The sequence below is a fragment of the Scylla paramamosain genome, chromosome 30, assembly GCF_035594125.1.
Source record: "Scylla paramamosain isolate STU-SP2022 chromosome 30, ASM3559412v1, whole genome shotgun sequence".
Classification (NCBI taxonomy): Eukaryota; Metazoa; Arthropoda; class Malacostraca; order Decapoda; family Portunidae; genus Scylla; species Scylla paramamosain.
Window position 1 is genome coordinate 9426615 of NC_087180.1, and position 20000 is coordinate 9446614.

Genomic DNA, 20000 nt, shown 5'->3' on the forward strand with positions numbered 1-20000 from the left:
TATCATTCCCATTTTTTTTCTTTCCTCATACGTTCGTCCGCCTTCTTTCTTTCATTTTATTATACTACGTCACATTTTCTCTCTTTTTTTTTTCAATTCCTTCATCTCGTCGAATACCAGATCTCTCCTTTTCCATTTCCAGTTCCTCTAGTTTATCCAGCTTTCCCCGCACCTATACTCCACTCCTCCTTTTTTTACCAAATTTCTCTTTTATCCACAGCTCCCCCTTCCTTTACTCCTTCCTTCACCCTTTCCGTTATTCTAGCCCCTCTTTGCCCTGCTTCTTCTTCCCTTGTCCGTGCCTCTAATCCTCTTTCCAGTTCTCTTTTTCCCCTACCCCTTTCCTGATTTGCTTCCTCCCCAGCTTACCTAACCCAAAATTGTGTAATGGGATGGGAGAAACGTTTTATTGAAGGACCGATGCTGTGAGGTTCGTCAGATGTCCCTGCCTTTCCCTTCCCTTCAAATCGCCTTCCTTTTCCTTTTCTTTCCCTTCGCTTCACTCTCCTTATTTCTTTACCTTCCCTTATCTTCCTTTCCTTTTTTCTCTTCTCTTTTCTTGTCTTCACTCCACTTTTCTTTTTATAATTTTTCATTTTCGTCACTTTATTGCTCTCCTCTCCTTTCTTCCTTCCTTTTCTTCCCTTTATTTTCTTCCTATATCTTTTTTATTTTCGTCCCTTCCTTTCATTTCCCATCCCTTTACGTTCCTTTCCTTCCTTTCTTTCTTTTTTTTCCTTACTTATCCTTCCTATCATCTTTCTTTCCTTCCTTCCCTTTCTTCCCTTCACTATCCTCCCTATCATCCCTACACTCTTCCCTTCCCTTCCCTTCTCTTTCAAGCACTGGGTTATCATAAGATGCCGGGATTCGAGGAGTGTTAACGGCGCGGCAGTAACATTAGCAGCAGCAGTGTCAGCATCAACAATACAGCAATAACAATAACAATAACAATAATAGTCATCATCATAGGCAACACTAGTGTCTGATTCAGCAGCTTATCGGTAATTTTAGATAACGGACACACACACACACACACACACACACACACACAAAGAGTGAACGTATCCATAAGCATGAAAGCTGAAAATTGTCGATATGTTATTCTTGAAGAATTGTAGTAATAGTAGTAGTAGTAGTAGTAGTAGTAGTAGTAGTAATAGGAGGAGGAGGAGGAGGAGGAGGAGGAGGAGGAGGAGGAGGAGAAGGAGAAGGAGGAGGAGGAGGAGGAGAAGTAATCATAATATTAGTATAGCCAAGAAGAGGAGGAGGAGGAGGGAGGAGTAATGGTAATAATAGTATAGGCAAGAAGAGGAGGAGGTAGAGGAGGAGGAGGAGGTAACATGAGGAAGAGGAGGTAACAAGAGGAGGAGGGGAAGATGTCGTCAGCGTTTCCTGAACTCAAAATATTGATGGAGGGCTCAGCGCACCGCCCTGAGGCTTACCAATCAGCTGTCAGCGGCGGCGTGACCCGGCATGATGGAGCGCCGCCGGGGAAGTCACGCCGCCCAGACAACACATGGGGTAACTTCTCCCCCATGGACTGAAGAAGAGGAGGAGGAGGAGGAGGAGCCGTAGATCAGTTTATAATGCATGACCGATATAGGATGTTTGCATTCTCACTACATACACAGAAGTCTGCAAACACCCAAGCACACACACGCGCGCGCACACACGCACACAAGCGCGCGCGCACACACACACACACACACACACACACACACACACACACACACACACACACACACACACAGACTAAAGAAGCTCCATCTATCCTGTCTGGCGCCTCACAGGGAAGACAGGCAAGGCAGTGACAGGTTGAGCCGCCCCTCCGCCCCAGCCACAGCCAATATCCGGCCCCACATAAAGGTGCCTTCCGTCACCCTCCGCCGCCCCATATGTGCCGCCGACTTGACGAGCCAACGAGGTGGTCGGGTCGTTTGATAACCACGAACAAAGGTGCCGCCTCCGGGCTGGGCAAAAGCGAAATTAATGCGAGGTCACTCAAAAGGGGAACTGAACTCCTCCACCCGTGCCTCATTCCTTCCGGGCGGCCCTCAAGGTGTGCCCACAGGTGAGATAGAGACAGAGAGAGAGAGAGAGAGAGAGAGAGAGAGAGAGAGAGAGAGAGAGAGAGAGAGAGAGAGAGAGAGAGAGAGATCCCTGGCTGCTTTACTCAGTGTCAAAGAGCTCAGGTACGCGGGAACACACCTCGCTAAGCCCAATATTTCTTTAGTGTGCAAGATTATCAAGACCATGAGGGGCGCGGGGACTATACCTCCTCAGCAAAGACGCGCAACTCGGTCTCAGCTCCTCGATAATCTTTTTTAAGCGCCTCGCTGATAACGTGACCGAGTTGTTTGGTTGTGAGTGGCGTGGCGCGTCCCAGTTTATGGCCGAGTGTTCACTCTGCTCGGGGTGGCACGTATCTCTGTGATTTCCGGGATGACTCTGACGGACGGGTTCCCCACGAGATAATCCAAAAGAAAAATCACTACAGGAAAATTATCAAGAAAATTCACTACAGGAAAATCCAATACAAGAAAATTCACTACAGAAAAATCCACTACAAAAATATTCACATAAAAATCCACTACAAGAATATCCACTACAAAAAAATCCACCACAAGGAAATCAACGAAAAATCCACTTCAATAAAACATTCCATAGTATTTTCAGTTGTTCAGTAACGAAGCATCTATTTCCTTGTATTCCAGGTGTCAGTGGAGGGTTTTAGGTTAAGAATGATGCTTTTCATTCTCGAGAGGTTGTACTTACTCACCCAACAGAATCATATGTTAGGTTATGTCGGGTAAAGTTTTATTATGACTAAACCACAGGCGATTTGGTGAAGTTCAGATAGTGAAGTAGCTAATAAATAGGTTAAATGATCACGAAGAGTATTTAATTCATGATTCATACAAGTGGTTGGTCTCGCTGCCCTTCCATCGCTGCTAATGAAGAATAAAGTAATGATACGTGATTATATTTCTGCTGTTTGATTTTCAGATACGATTTGTTGTGGCAACGGAATGACAGACAATTAAGCCAAGTTTTATTTTTTTTAAGCAGTTACAACATCAAACAGACCACAAAACATCTCTGCACTGCGTCGAAAACTCCAAATTGGGAAATACACAGAAAAAAAAAATAAAGCCTTCGTGGAAACTGCAAGTAATTATTGGCCGTCTCATCACCGATTGGAGGGGGACTGGTGGTAGTGGTAGTGGAGGTGGAGGTGGAGGTGGTGGTGGTGGTAGTGATGGTGGTGTTGGTGTGTGCTCGGCGGGCGGTCAGGTTTAGCGGCGTCCCATTCATTCTCTCCACAAGTGAGTCTAAGCCGAGAGAGGAGATTTTCTTTGTAAATGAGCAACAAGTGGAGAGCTCGGTGGTCGCCGCGGTGGAGATGAGGCTGAAGTCACGTTCCTGGCGAGATAGACGCGGAGGTAATGAGCGACGCCCGCCAGGAAGGGCATGACTAAGAGAGACAATACCTCGACTCACCCCCTTAAAAAATCCATAACATAACGTGGAGAAAGAATGAAGAACGTAAAACAAACGTCCACAATACACACACTCGCCGCAGTTTTCATCTCGCATGTATCGAGACTGTTCCTTCCATAGAGAGAGAGAGAGAGAGAGAGAGAGAGAGAGAGAGAGAGAGAGAGAGAGAGAGAGAGAGAGAGAGAGAGAGAGAGAGAGAGAGAGAGAGAGAGAGAGAGAATCACAAAGGAACCTAGGCATATTTGTGAAAAAAAGGAAAAGTTAGATTCAGAGAGAGAGAGAGAGAGAGAGAGAGAGAGAGAGAGAGAGAGAGAGAGAGAGAGAGAGAGAAAGAGAGGGAGGAAGGGTCTGGGTGATGAGGGATAGTGAGCCAACAAGCCAGCGAGAGACGTGTATATATGTAAGTCAAGCGACGATGCGGCCGGGCTCCGCTCTGTCAACAGTCCTGTCTTCTTGGGCACGTACACGAGGCCCTTCCCTCCCCCGCCCCTGCTGTCTCCTTCTATTTATCCCCGATCACGCCATTTTGAACCACCACTCTTGCCCTTCACTGATTTTAACCATTTGATGAGGAAAACGAGAGGAGTATTAATGGCACGTGGATGGAGGCTGGTGTGGAGTTGTGGAATGAGTATGGAAGGGTGGAATGACTCAGGGGAGGTTATGGAATGGCGTTATGCGTTGGTGTAAAGGGAGGATGATGGGATGAGGGAGGCCGCGTGGGTGGTGGCCGAAGACACGTCCAGATACACACCCCCAGGCTAGGTGTAAACAGGTAGAGTGAGTGTTCTTGGCTAAATACCCGCACCACCACCACCACCACCACCACCACCGCTAGTACAGCCCTCGCCACCATCACTAAACACTATACTCTATTAATTCACTCTTAATATTATAATCCATTGCAATTAACTATCACTGTCATTTCATATTAAGTTACTGCGCCAGTATAAACACAACGAAAACAAAACAAATGCGGCAGGAACGTCCTTCATGTTTGTGACCTAGTTTCGTGTGTGTGTGTGTGTGTGTGTGTGTGTGTGTGTGTGTGTGTGTGTGTGTGTGTGTGTGTGTGTGTGTGTGTGTGTGTGTGAAGCAAAGCGCAAAGTGATTAAATTATTCATCAATTAATCTATCCAGCTATCTATCTGTCTATTTATCTATCTGTCTATCATATCTTCCTGCTTAATTGTTCACATACATATTCTCACTTAAAATTTCCACACGCCCTTCGAAGCATCACCACGCACCCTAATCACCGTTCCCTGCATCACCCCTTTTCTTCGCCATCCATCCCGCCCCTCCCCTCCCATTATTCCCATCAGCGCCATGAGAAGGGGACGCTGCTTGGAGGGGGAGGGGGGAGGAAGGGAAGGCAGCCTGATTAGTGAGACAGAAGATGTGCACTGATCTGAATCACGGCCCTATAATGCCCTCCCCTCTCTCCCCTTTGCTCCCTCCCCTCTCCATATTAATGTTCCCCCCCTTCTGCTCCCCACCGTCCACACACTTCGAGGCCCCAAACACACGCGTACATATGTAAACATACGTAAAAAGGAGGTCAAATGTAAACATCTATGCGCAAGCGGAAACGCACACACACGTACACTAGCACATACATGTTCGCACGCACGCACGCACGCACGCACACACACACACACACACACACACACACACACACACACACACACACACACACACACACACACACACACTAAAGCTCTGGGCAAAAGGGTGAAAAAAAGTCTATAATCACGGTAATTAAGTCTTGTAAAGCAGCAAAAGAAAGTCATCCCACAGCTCATCACAGCTCGATCAATTGCGCTGCGAGTCTGCTGTGCTTGCTGTCTGGTCTGCTGTGCTGTGTACTTCTGTATTGCTGTGTCGTTCTGTAAACAAAGCGTAGTGTTCAAGTTTTTATCTTCATAACGCTGGGTTGTGCTGTGCTGACAAGTGTCATCTTCCTGTCCAGTTAAGTTATCATTAGAATCGCCACGTGTTCAGCTGAGTGGGTGTTGAGATGCCAGCACCAGGGACACGTTAGCCCGGCCTGGCGCGAGACGGGCCTGCGGCAGCATAATGGCCCGAGACAAAGGGCACAGGAGAGAGCTGGCGGTGACAATGGCTGGGCGCGTCCGGTAGACCTAGCCGGCGCGCCATATGACACGCATTACGCCGCCTCCAGCAGATAAGGAGGATATAATTGCTGGTTAATTTTCTGTTGAATGTGTTAATTGGTGTGATGATGAGTTTTGAGGGTGACGGAGGGACGTCAGGGAAGGTGTCGAGTGTTAGGTGGGAGTGTGAGGCGGCGGGCGCTGCATCTGCTGCCTCGCGCCTCTTTTGTGGCTCCAGCCGGGCCGTCATTCATTAGCTCCGGGATAAAAGGAGAGCACAAACTCGTCTCTCGGCGGAGGGTCCGTCGTGGAGGAACGAGGCTGGCACGGCGAGGTGTTGGCTGTTGGCGCCGCCATTAATTTGTTCTTTGTTTGACCTTTTCCAGTCCCGGGTGAGGAAGGCGACCGCTCCTTCCGTGACCTGTGTGACCTGAGCGAGGCGGACTCTGAGGGAGGCTCCGTGTCGCCTCGTGGGCCTCTCTCCTCTCCTCACGCCCCTCGAGGTTCACCCACACCCACCAACACGCCCGACGCCCACGATCTCAACATGAACGCCGCGGGGGCGGCCGCCGAGCTCAGTGCCGCCGCTGAGAGGTTCATCACGCAGCAGCTGTCCGCGGTGCCGCCCGAGCTTGAGCTGCGCCCCTCCAGCACGGGCGTGGGCGTTGGCGTGTGGTCCAAGCAGAGCATCTCCCGCGGCACCCGCTACGGCCCCTTCCTCGGAAAATGGACAGCCAACGCCAAGGACCCCAGTCTGGCCTGGGAGGTGAGTACACTGCAGCAACTGTCTTACGTAGTGCCGCTGCCGCCGCCGACAAACAGCCTTTACTTGTCTGGCGGCCTCCCTGCAGCAGCGGCTCCTCGTGGGGTCTTCTGAGCGCTGATTTCTAAAGAGAAAAACGGACAATAAACGCTCTTTAAGTTCTCAAATCTCTACATTACACAATCAGACTAAAAAGGGTTTTGGAAAGTAGAAGATTATGTTTGTGGTGAGCGGGGGTGAGGGGAGAGACAGAGGGAGGGAGGGCCGGGTCTGTCTTACCGGAGGGTCTTGTCATTATGTGTCATCGTCAGGCCTTAAGTGGCCAAGAATCGAAACTGGAGTCCTTTTGTGGCGCGGGTCTCGGGGGCAGGTCGTCCATTGTCTGCGGGAGGCATTAAGCTTTCCAGGAAGCGCCAGCCATTAGCGGCGGGTCACACTTGGACCACTAGAAGCTCGCCTTCCTAAAAATTTCGGTGCCAGATGGAATAATGATGCGTGTTGCCGAGACGAGGTGGCGGCGAGGCATTGTTTGGCGCCGTATTCGCTCAGCGTCGCCCTTGATGCCGCCCCTTGAAAAGACCCGCCGTTTGTGGTGAGCTGGGGACGTGCTCGACTTCCGCTCAAAATATTTCTAAAACCTCGAAGCGCAAGTAATAAAAACGCGATTCAGCCATTCTTCGTTAATGCAATATTTTTTTTCTCTCTTTTTCACATTGTGCGGATATTTCCCTCTCGCGTTTCTCCTTTTCCTTCCCCGCGGTGGAACTTGCTCCTCGTGCGTCCCTCTCACTCTCATCCACATTTAACTTCTTTTGTCTGCAGCCACGCACACTCCTCTCGTTTTCTTTTTAACCCCGCATTCATTCCTTTCACAATTCCATTTTCTTTTCCACCTTTATATCTCCCTTACCCCTCCCCCTAGTCCATCCCCCACCCCCCCCCCTCTCTCTCTCTCTCTCTCTCTCTCTCTCTCTCTCTCTCTCTCTCTCTCCTGCGGTCGGGAGTTGACGGTTTTGTCTCCTGAAGGGGAGGAATCATAGCACACTTTTCCGCATTTCCTGAAGAGGTGTGTGTGTGTGTGTGTGTGTGTGTGTGTGTGTGTGTGTGTGTGTGTGTGTGTGTGTGTGTGTGTGTGTGTGTGTGTGTGTATGTGTGTGTGTGTGTGTGCACGCGAGATTTTTTTTTTCTTAGCTTATCTTCACATTTTCATGTTTGTAAGGCATTAAATCTCCTACACACACATCAGTTTTGTTATTTGTTTATCGCTTATCGACCTTGCTGTTTGTCTGTCTGTCTGCTTTCATCCATCCTATAAATCCGTGCCTGTTTGTCTAGTTGTTTACTCGTTTGCTTGGCTGTTGATTCTGTTACCTCTTGTTCGTCTATTGTTGGCTGTTTAAATAGGGTTCTGATTAACTACCGCTGCTGTCCGTCTATGTCTGGCTGTCTCTGTAATCATTGCGTTTGTATGTCTGTCACTAGGAACGGCGATACTGACTCTTTTGTTTGTCTCCTGTCTGTTTGCGTGTCTGAATACATGAGTAACTGGTTAGCTGACTCATGGGATGACGGAGTGGCTGGTTGAGTGGCTGACTGAGTACCTGGTTGGCTGAATAACTGGGTAACTTGCTCTGAGGTTGAAAGAGTAGCTAGCTGAGTGGCTGACTGACTGACTGACTGACTGGCTAAGTGACTGGCTGCTTGGTTACCTGATCTGACTGACTGACTTAGTGCTTGGCTGACTACCTGACTGGCTAATTGACTGAGAAGCTGAGTGTATGGTTGATTAAGTGACTGGCTGATTAACTGACTGAAAAGCTGAGTGTAAGAATGATTAGGTGACTGATTGACTGACTGACTGACTAACTGACTGACTAACTGGCTGGATGGTTGGTTCTACATGTGGAAGAGTGGATAAGAAACTGTCTGGCTACCTAAACCTGGCTAGCTGGCCTGACTAACTGCCTGGTTGGCCTTGATTGAAGTTATTGGCTTCCGGGCCATTAAAGAATTTTGGAACAGATTGCGGGAGCGAGGGAGCGCGAGGCCTTACAAACAGGGTGATTTTCCCCAAGTGTGAGCAGGCGTGAGATGTGGGGCGAGGGGAGGCAGAGGGGAGGGCAGGTGCGGGGATAAGGGGAGTGAGTATACTTGTCAAGATGGAATGAGGGAGTGGATTAGTTTGGAAGTTTGAGGAAAGGAGTGGATTTGTGAGTCGGCACGAGGCTGGAGTTGTGTTTGTAGGAAATAGAAAACGGAACGGAGTAATTTAGGAACTAGAGATGAAGGAAATACAAATAAACGAGGAAAAATTAAGAAAAAAAACGTAAAATTAAATGAACAAAAGTGCATGATGAGACGAAAAAAGAGCAAAATGATGAGTTGGGGTGAGTAGGAACAGGTGGGGATGTGTAGGGGAGGTAAGTAGGAGAGTGGGAAGGGGGTGGAGGCTGGGGAGTCTGAGGGGAATTGAGGGGGGAGAAAAGGGGGGGGAGAGGGAAGGCCGTCACCGCCAGCTGTGGGGGTCCTGCCATGCCTCGCTGCTCAGGCCCCACACTTGCTGCCGTAACAGCTGATATTTTCCTCCGCCGCAGAGAGAGAGAGAGAGAGAGAGAGAGAGAGAGAGAGAGAGAGAGAGAGAGAGAGAGAGAGAGAGAGAGAGAGAGAGAGAGAGAGAGAGAGAGAAAACTGAAGAATAATTCAGGCTTTCATTTCTTTTTCTTATTCCGTATTTTGCTCTTCAGACTCTTTTCTTACTTTATCTCTTTCTCCGTTTCTTTCCTTACTCTCTTTCATCTTCTCATCATATCAAAATTCCCTTCTTCCCCAAATTCTTCCTCTTCATAAAGCAAACTCTCTCCCATTTTCTACATTATTTTCCCTCCGTCTCTTATGGTGTTTCAATCTCCCACTTCCCATCCCAATCCTTAATTGTGGAACCTCTCAAGCGTTTCCTATTCCGCCCCTTTCCCTCCTGCTCGTCCTTCCTTTCCTTCCCCTCTTGCCTCCCCTTCTCGCCCTCTTCCAGCCCTCTAATAGCTGGCTTCCCTCAAAATAGACTCGCAGTGATTAAGAGAGATAATAATTACTAAACGTTCCTGCTCTTGAAATCCATCCAAGAGTATCCGGCCAGAAGGTTCCTCTCCGCGGCTCCTGACGAGGGAATTCCGCCCTTAAGTATTCGAAAGCTTGGAGAGGAGGGCGGGTGGGTTGCCCTCACTCCAGTATCTTTTAACCAACGATCCACTTCAGCAGCTGTTCATCTTCAGACAAGGAGGAGGAGGAGGAGGAGGAGGAGGAGGAGGAGGAGGAGGAGGAGGAGGAGGAGGAGGAGGAGGAGGAGGAGGAGGAGACGTAAATACAACCTCGTTAGCGTTGGTTTATCAAGGCGCCGACCTCATCTCCCTCATTTCGTGCCTAAAGATCCTGCTCATAATGATGGAACCTTTGAATATCTTATCAGTGCGGCCATGTATTCATCCTCTCTTCCTAAACACTCCTCCATTCTTCCTCCTCCTCCTCCTCCTGATTAACGTCTCCGAGGATATAATGAATTAGAAGATGCTTACAATAGGTATAATGCAGCCCTTCACCTCCTCTTTCTCCTCTTCCTCCTTCTCTTCCTCCCTCGTGGTTTCGGATAATGATCTCTCCTCTCGCCTCCTGAACGAAGCCACCAAGAGATGCTTTACTCTGATAATGATGAATATAATAATAATAATAATAATAATAATAATAATAATAATAATAATAATACGCAGACCTCATACTGCTTTTCTTCTGCTACTACTACTACTACTACTACTACTACAACTACTACTACTACTACTACTACTACTACTACTACTACTACTACTACTACTACTACTTCAGCTCTCCTACGCGCAGGAATTCTCAAGGACGGAAATTATAAAAACATGTCTAATAGATTTATCCTTCCTTCGGAGACAGGGAGGGAGGGAGAGAATGACAGAAAGGAGGGAGGGAGGGGAAGATGGTAAGGTAAGCAGCCAAAGACGGTAGGAGGGAGGGAGGGAGGGAAAGAAGGAACGCAGTCAAGAAGTGAGGAGAGAGGAGTGGGGGGGGGGAAAGGAGGAAAGTAGAGAATGAGTGGGAGAGGAGGGGGAGGGGGGAGGGACAACAGAGGAGGAAAACAGGATTACTGGGTGACTGTCATCGAGAATAAAAGCATCAGCTCACTGCCTCAGAGAAGATTGTATTTATCATCTTATCAAAGGCGCCGCTAGCTGTGTGTATGCTTAGTGTGTGTGTGTGTGTGTGTGTGTGTGTGTGTGTGTGTGTGTGTGTGTGTGTGTGTGTGTGTGTGTGCGCTCGTCCCTCTAGGGAGAACACAGACAACTTGTGTACTTAATGAGTCTCAAGGGAGCAGCATCTGAGGGAGAGAGGGAGAGGGAGAGGAAGGGTAGGGAAGAACTGTAGAGGGATGGAGGTGCTGAGAAAGGAGAGCAAGTCAGTGGAGAGAGACACCAGATGAAGGCAACTTGGACAGAAGGAGAAAGAGGAGGAGGGAGAGATGAAGGACTACGGGAAGGGTATAGAGGAAAAAACAGGGAAGGGACAGGAGGAAGGTGTGAAATGTACGGATGATGAGAAAGGTGAGAAAAGAAGAAGGCATAAGGGAAAGTTCAGTGGGAAAGAGGAGGGTGAGAGAGGAGAAAAAGGTGAGGAGGAAGAGGTTCGCTTCGCCTGTTGATGAGCGCGCTTGGTCTTCCGCATTGTCCTGGCCGCTATAATCCCTTCACGCCGCCGCTGTCACCCTCCCTCGATGGAACCGGTCCAATACGCCTCTCAAAGGACAGTATCAGATTCGGGTGTCACACGTCACCTACCTGTTGGCTCGTCAAGACGCCAGCCAATCAGGTCGGTTCGTCTGAATGGAGTAGCTGGAGACGTCTTTATCACTCGCTTGGAGACGGAAGATGAGGTCTGGCATTTGCTTTTATGGGAGGGTCTTTGTGCCGCGAGCTGAACAGTAGTGGGGTGGTGGTGGTGGTGGTGGTGGTGGTGGTGGTGGCGGTGGTGGTGGTGGAAGATGACGAACTAAGCTATGCATCTCACCACTCACGAACACGGCAGGTGAGAACGAATCGCGAAAGTACTGTATAGTTTAGATGACTCTCGAATGCTTCTCACATTCAGGAACACAGGTGAGAATGACAACCCGGAGGTGATTCACAGATTAGATCGTCTTGGTAACTCGAGCATTTTGACAGCCATCTTTCCATTCAGTCGTTCTTCATGACCACGCTGCGTAATTTCAATACAGGTAAAATTCAATGAGGAATGCAAGGTGTAGTTTACGATGTGTTAGCTTGAGTGAGTAGAGCACCTGGGTAATTTATGTAAGGTGTTGTGTACCTGTGTAGGGAATTCAAGTGAGCGAGGCGTTACCTGGGAAGTGGTTCGGGTGTATTCTGAGGTGTTCAAGTGGACAGGGTGTGGCTTTTGGGTTTGGAGGGGGGGGGTCTGGGTGTACCTGGGGTGTAGCAGTAGTACCTGGCGGGGTGAGAGAGGTGCAGGGGGGCACATCCTCGTGAGCGGCAGGCAGCGTATATAGATTCTCAGCACTGTCCTATTGTCGCGCCTCATCAGGACCACTGCGGGACCACTGTGGGACCCTCGTGGGGACCTCCTGGCCTCCATTGTTGTCGCGGTCACACTGGTATACCTCGACTCGGTGACGGCGCCTCCCATCCCTCCTCTCTTCCCTTGTGTCGCCGGTGATGTCTCTCTCTCTCTCTCTCTCTCTCTCTCTCTCTCTCTCTCTCTCTCTCTCTCTCTCTCTCTCTCTCTTGGTTATCACCCATCACCCTCCCGCTTCCCTTTCCCCGTTCGCCTCCTTTTCTTTAACACCTTCCCGCACCTCAGTAACGTTTCACACCTCCTAAAGCACCTAGGAGATTACCTGGCGTGCAGTCACACACGGGAAACTCTTCAGGCGGGGAGAAATATGTATCTGTATCCTCCAGCTTCAGACGAATCTTATAACCGGTTTCTGGGAGCGCTGAAAAGGAAGCGAAAAAGAGACGGCCATTTCAGTTGTTGTTTCCGATGGGTTTTGTGTATTCTGGTGTGGCCGGGAGCTGCTGAAAGGAAGATTTACTGGAGGGCTGTGGGTCGGGAGGGGTCAGGGAGGGGTGGGCGGGAGGGGTTGGTCGCTGCGGGAGGCATGGCGGCGTGGTTCAGCTGTGGTGGCTCCTGGGTGCACACACACACACACACACACACACACACACATACACATCAGGTCTGCGGCTCCCGGCGGAAGTCAGCACACAAGTTTGGTTTTGTATTGGTTCCAGGTTTTCGTGGCTTCTTCTCTCTCTTTCTTTCTTTATTTTCTGTTTTTCTTTTCTTTTTCTTCTTAGTACTTACGGGTCGTCGGCGTCTTTTTTACCCTTTTAGCTGTTTCCGCTTCGTCTGCTTTCTGTGGTTTCTGTCTTTTACTTATTATTGTATTTCTTGTGATGTGTGGACCTCGCACTTAACTAATGCTCTCAGATTGCATAAGTCAGTAAGAGGAGCAAGAGTCGACACATGTTCTATATGCTTCTTCTCCTCTCTCTCCTCTTTCTCCCCTCCTCCTCCGTCCTATTTTTACAAACCATTTTTCTCCTTACTGTCACGTTATCCCAGCCACCATCAGTGACATGCATAAACAAGTTTTCACGTCACTATAGAAAATCCAAAAAATTCTCGCATTTTTCTGCCGTCACATGAAAATTTCTCCCTCCGTCGTCGCCTTCTAGCACGTCTCATCTTTTTTTTTCCAGCGCGTCGGGGCGGTGGCAAAGGTTGCATGCTTAGCAGGTCGGGGAAGCTGACCTTTAGGCATGACTGCTTTGGCGGTTAAAATTCTGGCATTACTCACTCAAACAGCAGAGAGAATCAGGGATCTCTCATACTCAAGAGTAAAGAACTAGGGATAAGTTCCCCGTCCCGCATTCTACTCCCCCTAAAGTTGTCTGTTTGCATATTAATGCAAACACGTGCTAGAGAAAAGAATAATCGCAGGAAAACCATGCCAACCTTTTTTTTAATCTGTGGAAGCTCATCGCGAGCGCATTCTGCATCACACCCGCACCATGACACTTCCCCGGCAGACGCGCGAAGGATGAACGAACCAAACAAGTCAAACAGGTGCTGACTTACCGTGATTTTCGCACGGATTCCAAAGAAAGAGGATTTTGAAAAGGGCTAGAAAGAGACAATGGATCCAACTCAGAATAGAGACGTTTGGACACGATTAGGCTGCCTGTAGAGGAGGAGGAGGAGGAGGAGGAGGAGGAGGAGGAGGAGGAGGAGGAGACTTATGGAGAGAAGTAGGTGGGAAGAAAGTATCTGTAGGAGTAGAAGGCTATTTGTAAGGTTTCGAGGGAAAGAAGGGGCGGGGGAGGAAGGAGAGGGGGTGAGGGAGGAGGTGAGGGCGAGGTGGAGGCGTCAGCAGCAGGTAACAAAGGGCGGCCATCGTTTACTGGCGTCCACGGCTCACAAACAGTGTAAATGGTGGGCAGTTGGCTGTCAATAGGCTGGTTTAGGCCCGTGAGAGGTGCAGGTACGGGGAGGTGGTGGTGATTGTGATGGTGGTGCCTGTGATGGTGATGAGGGGAACATAAAGGACACTGAGCGGCTGTGGTGATGTAGAAATGGTGTAGCCAATTATGGTGATGATGGTGGTGATGGTGGTGGTGGAGAACATGATGCTGGTCGTGGTGGTGGTGATGTAGGGTGATGGTGGTGGTAGTGATGCATGATGAATGGTAGTGACGGTCTAGAACTTGATGCATGTGTATTGTGTAAAGATGGTGGCAGTGGTGGGTGGTGTAGTGTAGGGCGTAGAGCAGTGGTGGTGGTGGTGGTGGTGGTGGTGACGGCGATGGTGGCGGTAGAGGGAGTGGTGACGGTGACTGGGCTATGCAACATGTTCCAAAGGGTTCACAGGCTCAATACATACAGGGCGCCACTAATCGCTGCAAAATCATGGCCTGCTTGTTGCAAAAAAAAAAAAAAAAGGAAGATGTAGAAAAGTGTTGAAATAATCCCCAGAATGCAAAACAAACACGCCCCGAGCTCTCTGCCTTGGATACCGCGTGCGACTTGCCATCCATTGATCTGCTTATTACATTATATATGTACCGACATATCAGCTTGCGTCTTACGTGCATTAACATTCGTATAGCTCAGCTACTATGAAAACCTGCTACCGAAATGTTTCCAATCTCTAGTCAATACAGTTTCTGTTTTCATCCAAATCACGTGATACAGTCCAGTCTGTCTTTTATCTGTTTACATATACATCTTTCGATGCATGTGTCTATCTTTCAATCAATCAATCAATCAATCAATCAATCAATCAATTTAGTTATGTATTATGTATCTATCTGTTCATCTATCTATTGCTGCCGATTATAGGTCGGCCATCAGCCCCTATAATGCATTTACATATCCCATGCTTACTTATAACCATCAGCCTCAATAAAACCTAAAATTTTAACTGAACTAAGCCAAACAAATCGGTCTCTCAACTGTGCCTCAACTGCAATTCACTGGAAACGACATCGAGATTACAAGACGAAAAAATAGCTCAGTAAATTGAAACTTAGTAATCTTTTCACTGAGTATTCTGAGAGAGGGAGCAAAAATGCTTAAGCTGTCCACAACGAGGCGGTCTTCCATGCTCACAAGCCCCGGAATCATAAAGGGGACGTGGTCTGTGGGGTCCCGAGAGATCTTGTTCAGCAAATTAGCTCCTCCTAAGTGGAAGATTAATTGGCATTACTGTATTAAGTGTGACTAAACGTGGTGCTGATGAGAAGATCAAGATGTGGGGAGATTTTTACTGATGAGAGGAGTGCCGGAGGAAGGCAAAGCAGGTCTGAAAAGACGAGAGCGGAGAAAGGAGAGAGGGAAGGACGATGGGAGAAAAAGCCGTAGAGGTGAAGTCAGGTCTGAGAACATGAGAAGCTGTGGAAGAGGGAGAAAAGGAAGGAAGGATGTATGGAGAACTGAGGAATAAAGATGAAAAGGAGGAGATTTTAGGAGTTATGGAAACAATAAAAAAAAATTGCACGGGAACATACTACAGGAAATATTTTGGTGTATGACGAGTGTTTCTACTAAAACAGTTAATGTTACAGAATCGGTAATCAGGTTTTCAGCACCGACTCCAAAGGAGCTTTTGAAATATCAGACAGTTTTCTGTATGGGGATGATAGGTGGAAACAGGCAGGCATGTTTTATACAGGGACTGCCACGTGTAGACCTGACGGCTTCTTGCAGCTTCCCTTATTTTCTTATGTATATTTTCTCATATCTTCTTATATACTAGTGAACCACGTGCATGAGAACAGAATGGGTAGAGTAAGGCTCAGTCCACTCAACTTGGGTAACGTACTGGCAGGAAGCAGAGGATGACTTTATGCACAGAAGGAAACGTGGACATGGAAATGAAACGAAATGAAAGAAAATATAATTAAATGAAAATATGAAAATGTCAGACTACTAAAGGAAATAAAGAAGGAAAGAAAAAAAAGGAGAAAAGGATAGAACGAAAATTAAATTACATGAAAAAAAAGATAGGAATAAAAGAGACGAATAGAAGAAGGAGGAAAGCTTGAGGAGCTGAGAATGGAAAAGCGGAGAAGGTGAGGAATTAAGGAGGGACTGGAGGAAGGAGGAAGGAGGAAGGAGGGGCGGGAGGTGTTAAGATAAGACCAGAGAGAGGAAGGCCGCCCATCCGCCTTGAATCAGGAACAAATACTGGGTGAGAGTCATACCTTCGTGTGGAGAGAGGAGGAAGGGAGGCAGGGAGAGAGGGAGAGGAAGAAGGGGAGCAGGGAGAGAGGGAGAGGAGGAAGGGGGATACGTAGGTGAAGGAAGTAAGGAGAAATGAAAGCAATAACGGAGAGGAAGATAGAGAAAGGACTTGGAGAAAGATGATGATGAAGGAGAGTGAGAAGAGGGTAGAGAGAGAAGAAAAGAAAAGATAGATAGTGGTAAGAATAGATGAAAAATAAGTATTGAAAACTAAAAGGAAAAGTTGAATGAAAAGAAGAAACGAAAAAGGGAGACAAGAAATGATAAGGAAAGGAATGAGAAGAATATAAATAGGTGGAGGAAGAGAAAGAAGAAATAGGTGCTGAGTAGGAATAAAAGAGAAGAGAAAATAAAAAAAAGAGAAAAAAAAAAGGTAAGTTAAATTCGATGTTGCTTAGAAACGAAAAAAAAAACGAAGACGAAAAGGGAAGAAAATAGATAAGTGCATGAAAAGAAAGAAAGAAAGAAAGAAAGAAAGAAAGAAAGAAAGAAAGAAAGAAAGAAAGAAAGAAAAAAAGTTCATAGCCACTAACAAACGAGAGAAAGAGACCATACAGAAGGGAACAGGAAGAAAGACGATAGGGGAAGTGGCTATGGGAAGGAGAGGAAGGAGGAAGAGGAGGAGGGAGAGGAGGTGGTCATCTGTGTATCGTAAATCAGAAGGAACACGAACGAAGACTCTCCTCATTAAGCATAAATCTCCCTCACAAGTATTAAATATCAAATGAGACAGATCGAAAGGAGTCTGTTTTGCCTCATCCTTCCCTGGGGAGCTGCCGGGGTTGGGGGAGGGATGGGAAGGCGAACCTGAGCTATGGAAGGATGGGAAAGGAAGGGAGAATAGGAGAGAGAGAGAGAGAGAGAGAGAGAGAGAGAGAGAGAGAGAGAGAGAGAGAGAGAGAGAGAGAGAGAGAGAGAGAGAGAGAGAGAGAGAGAGAGAGAGAGAGAGAGAGTAGCTCAGTAGAAAAGAAACTTGAATCGGGTAGGAGGAAAGGGGAGGAAATGTAAAAGATAGACTGAGTAGATGGGGAAAGAAGAAAAGACAAGTGGATAAGACAGAAGGAAAAGGAGAGTAAACGAGGAACAGTACGAGGTAAAATAGAAGGGAGAGAGATGAAACGTTAGGAAGGAAGGACAATTGGTAAAAAGAAGAGAAAAAAAAATAAGAAGGAAATAGAGAAAAGTAGAGTAAACCAAAATCAACCTAAACCAACTTAACCTAACCTAACCTAACCTAACCTAAACCAACCTAACCTAACCTAACCTAATTTAACCTAACGTAAACCAACCTAGCCTAACTTAACCTAACCTAAAACAACCTAATTTAACTTAAGCAAATGAAAGCTAACCTACCCTAATTTAGACCAACCTAACTTAGCACAAGCAAATGAAACCTTATCAAACCTAACTTAACCTAACCTAACTTAACCTTAACCTAACCTAACTAACCTAACATAGACCAATCTAACAACATAAGCAAATAAAACCTAACCAAACCTAACTTAACCTAACCTAACAACAGAAAATGAAGAGGAAAGAGTACAAGGGAACGTTAGGACGGAATGGAAAAGAGTAAACATGGAGGAAAGGAAAAGGGAGAGGAAAGAGCAAAGGGCCACGGGAGTAAGGGGAGGTGGCGCCGCTGCTCTGATACACTGAGATAAGAGTGTGTTGCCCCCAGAATGAACTGAATGGAGGCTAATGAAGGCGTCACAGATATGCCTCATTATTGTGTTCGTGACTCGAGATAGCCAAAACTCCAGCAGCTGCCAAACACAACTCCCCACTCTACCCTTCCCCTCTCCCTTCACTCATTCTCTCTCCCCTTGCTCTCCATTCCCCTACAATTCAGTTCCTCTCCATCCATTCGTCCCTCACTCTCGCTCTTTATCTCTATGCTCTTCTCTTCCCAATGTCCCCCTCCCCCTTCCACCACCTCCTCCTCCTCCTCCTCCTCCTCCTCCAACTCATCTCATCCTTCACCTCTCCTCTGTACTCGAAGGTAAAAAAAATAATAATCACACATATTTAACATGCAAACACACACACACACACACACACACACACACACACACACACACACACACACACACACACACAGGGCGCCTCCACCTTTCTAAACTTCCCTCCACGGACCCTCCTCATTCACCACCGTTTCTCCACCTAATCTTACAGTCCCTCCTTTAACTGTCTTTCCTCTTCCTCCTCCTCCTCTTTCTCCTCCTCCTCCTCCTCCTCCTCCTCCACAATCCCCAGCGGCGGGAACTAATGGGAAGGGACACCCATTAAATTAAGAGTCAGTGGGTGTTGAGGTTTGTGCTAAACGTTATGATGCTGCTGATACCCCCCCTCTCTCTCTCTCTCTCTCTCTCTCTCTCTCTCTCTCTCTCTCTCTCTCTCTCTCTCTCTCTCTGGATTTTGTGATATCACTTCTATGGGCAACTGTATGAAACTATAATTATGTATGTATGTATGTATGTAGGTATGTATGTATGTATATATGTATGTATGTATGTATGTATGTTTGCATGTATATACAATTACACGTACTGCAAGTCATCTCCGTGTGTGTGGAGAGAGAGAGAGAGAGAGAGAGAGAGAGAGAGAGAAGAGAGAGAGAGAGAGAGAGAGAGAGAGAGAGAGAGAGAGAGAGAGAGAGAGAGAGAGAGAGAATCTTCCAGTTCCCTTCCCTTCCTCCCTCCCTCCTCTTTTCCTCCCTCACCCTTCCTCTTCCCTCCTCTTCCCCCTCCCCTTCCCCACTCCCCTTCCCCACTCCCCTGCAGAGCGTAAGTAAGGGACATGAGCGGATAATCTCCATATGTCCCTCCCCTGGTTTTTTTTCTCCCTCTCCTCCCCTCCCCTTATTCTTCCCTCCCTCTTCCATCTCCTCTCATTCCTGTTCTCCATTTTACTTTTGGTTATGCATCGAGATTTATTCAATTTTCTCGGTATCAATTTATTCCGCGATTTTTTTCTTACCTATCTTTTTTTCCATCTTTCTTCCTTCCTTCTGTGTCTTTCTTCTGTCTTCTTGTGCCTTCTTTTCTCTTCTTCTCTTTCTTTCTTCTTTCGTATCATCGTTAGGAAGAAAAAGATGAGAAAACTACATAATTGTGATGAAATAAAGACAAGAAAATATTGGGAAAGGTAAACGGGAAAGGAAGAAGAAGAAGAAGAAGAAGAAGAAGAAGAAGAAGAAGAAGAAGAAGAAGAAGAAAAAGAAGAAGAAGAAGAAGAAGAAGAAGAAGAAGAAGAAGAAGAAGAAGAAGAAGAAGAAAGAAGAAGAAGAAGAAGAAGAAGAAGAAGAAGAAGAAGAAGAAGAAGAAGAAGAAAAAAAAGAAGAAGAAGGAGAAAAAAATAAGAAAAAAATAACAAAAAGAATAAATAGAGGAGGAGGAGAAGGAGGAGGAGAAGGAAGAGAAGGAGGAGGTGGTGGAGGACGAAGAGGAGGAGGAGAAGGCAGCAAAGGAAGTAAGGAGGGCTGGGAGGTAATGATCCAAAATAATTCTAATAACTGCACTTAATGAAGGGGAAAATCTTTTAAACAGAACGCCGGGAGAGAAAGTCTGTGAATAAACACATGCCGTAACTCTGCTGGGAGCTTAAAACGCAAGTATTAAGACGGGACGAGGAAAAATTATGGAGGTTTGCGGGGGAAAATCTGTTTAGGCTGCACTACATAATATTTATCAGAGGGTAATGACGCCTTCAGGAATAAAAAAAAAATAAAAATAAAAAATAAAAAAGATAGATATAAATAACAAACAGCAAAAATTAAC

At 47.0% G+C, this 20000-nt stretch overlaps 1 protein-coding gene across 7 annotated transcripts in view; it reads left to right on the plus strand.

The window, feature by feature from the left end:
- LOC135116235 (histone-lysine N-methyltransferase PRDM16-like) overlaps nt 1-20000 on the plus strand; it is a 98761-nt gene that overhangs the window by 60603 nt on the left and 18158 nt on the right. For all 7 annotated transcript variants that reach the window (XM_064033591.1, XM_064033593.1, XM_064033592.1 and 4 more), the window contains exon 2: nt 6008-6387. In XM_064033591.1, the coding sequence (XP_063889661.1) occupies nt 6008-6387 (380 nt within the window). The remainder of the gene's footprint in view (nt 1-6007; nt 6388-20000) is intronic.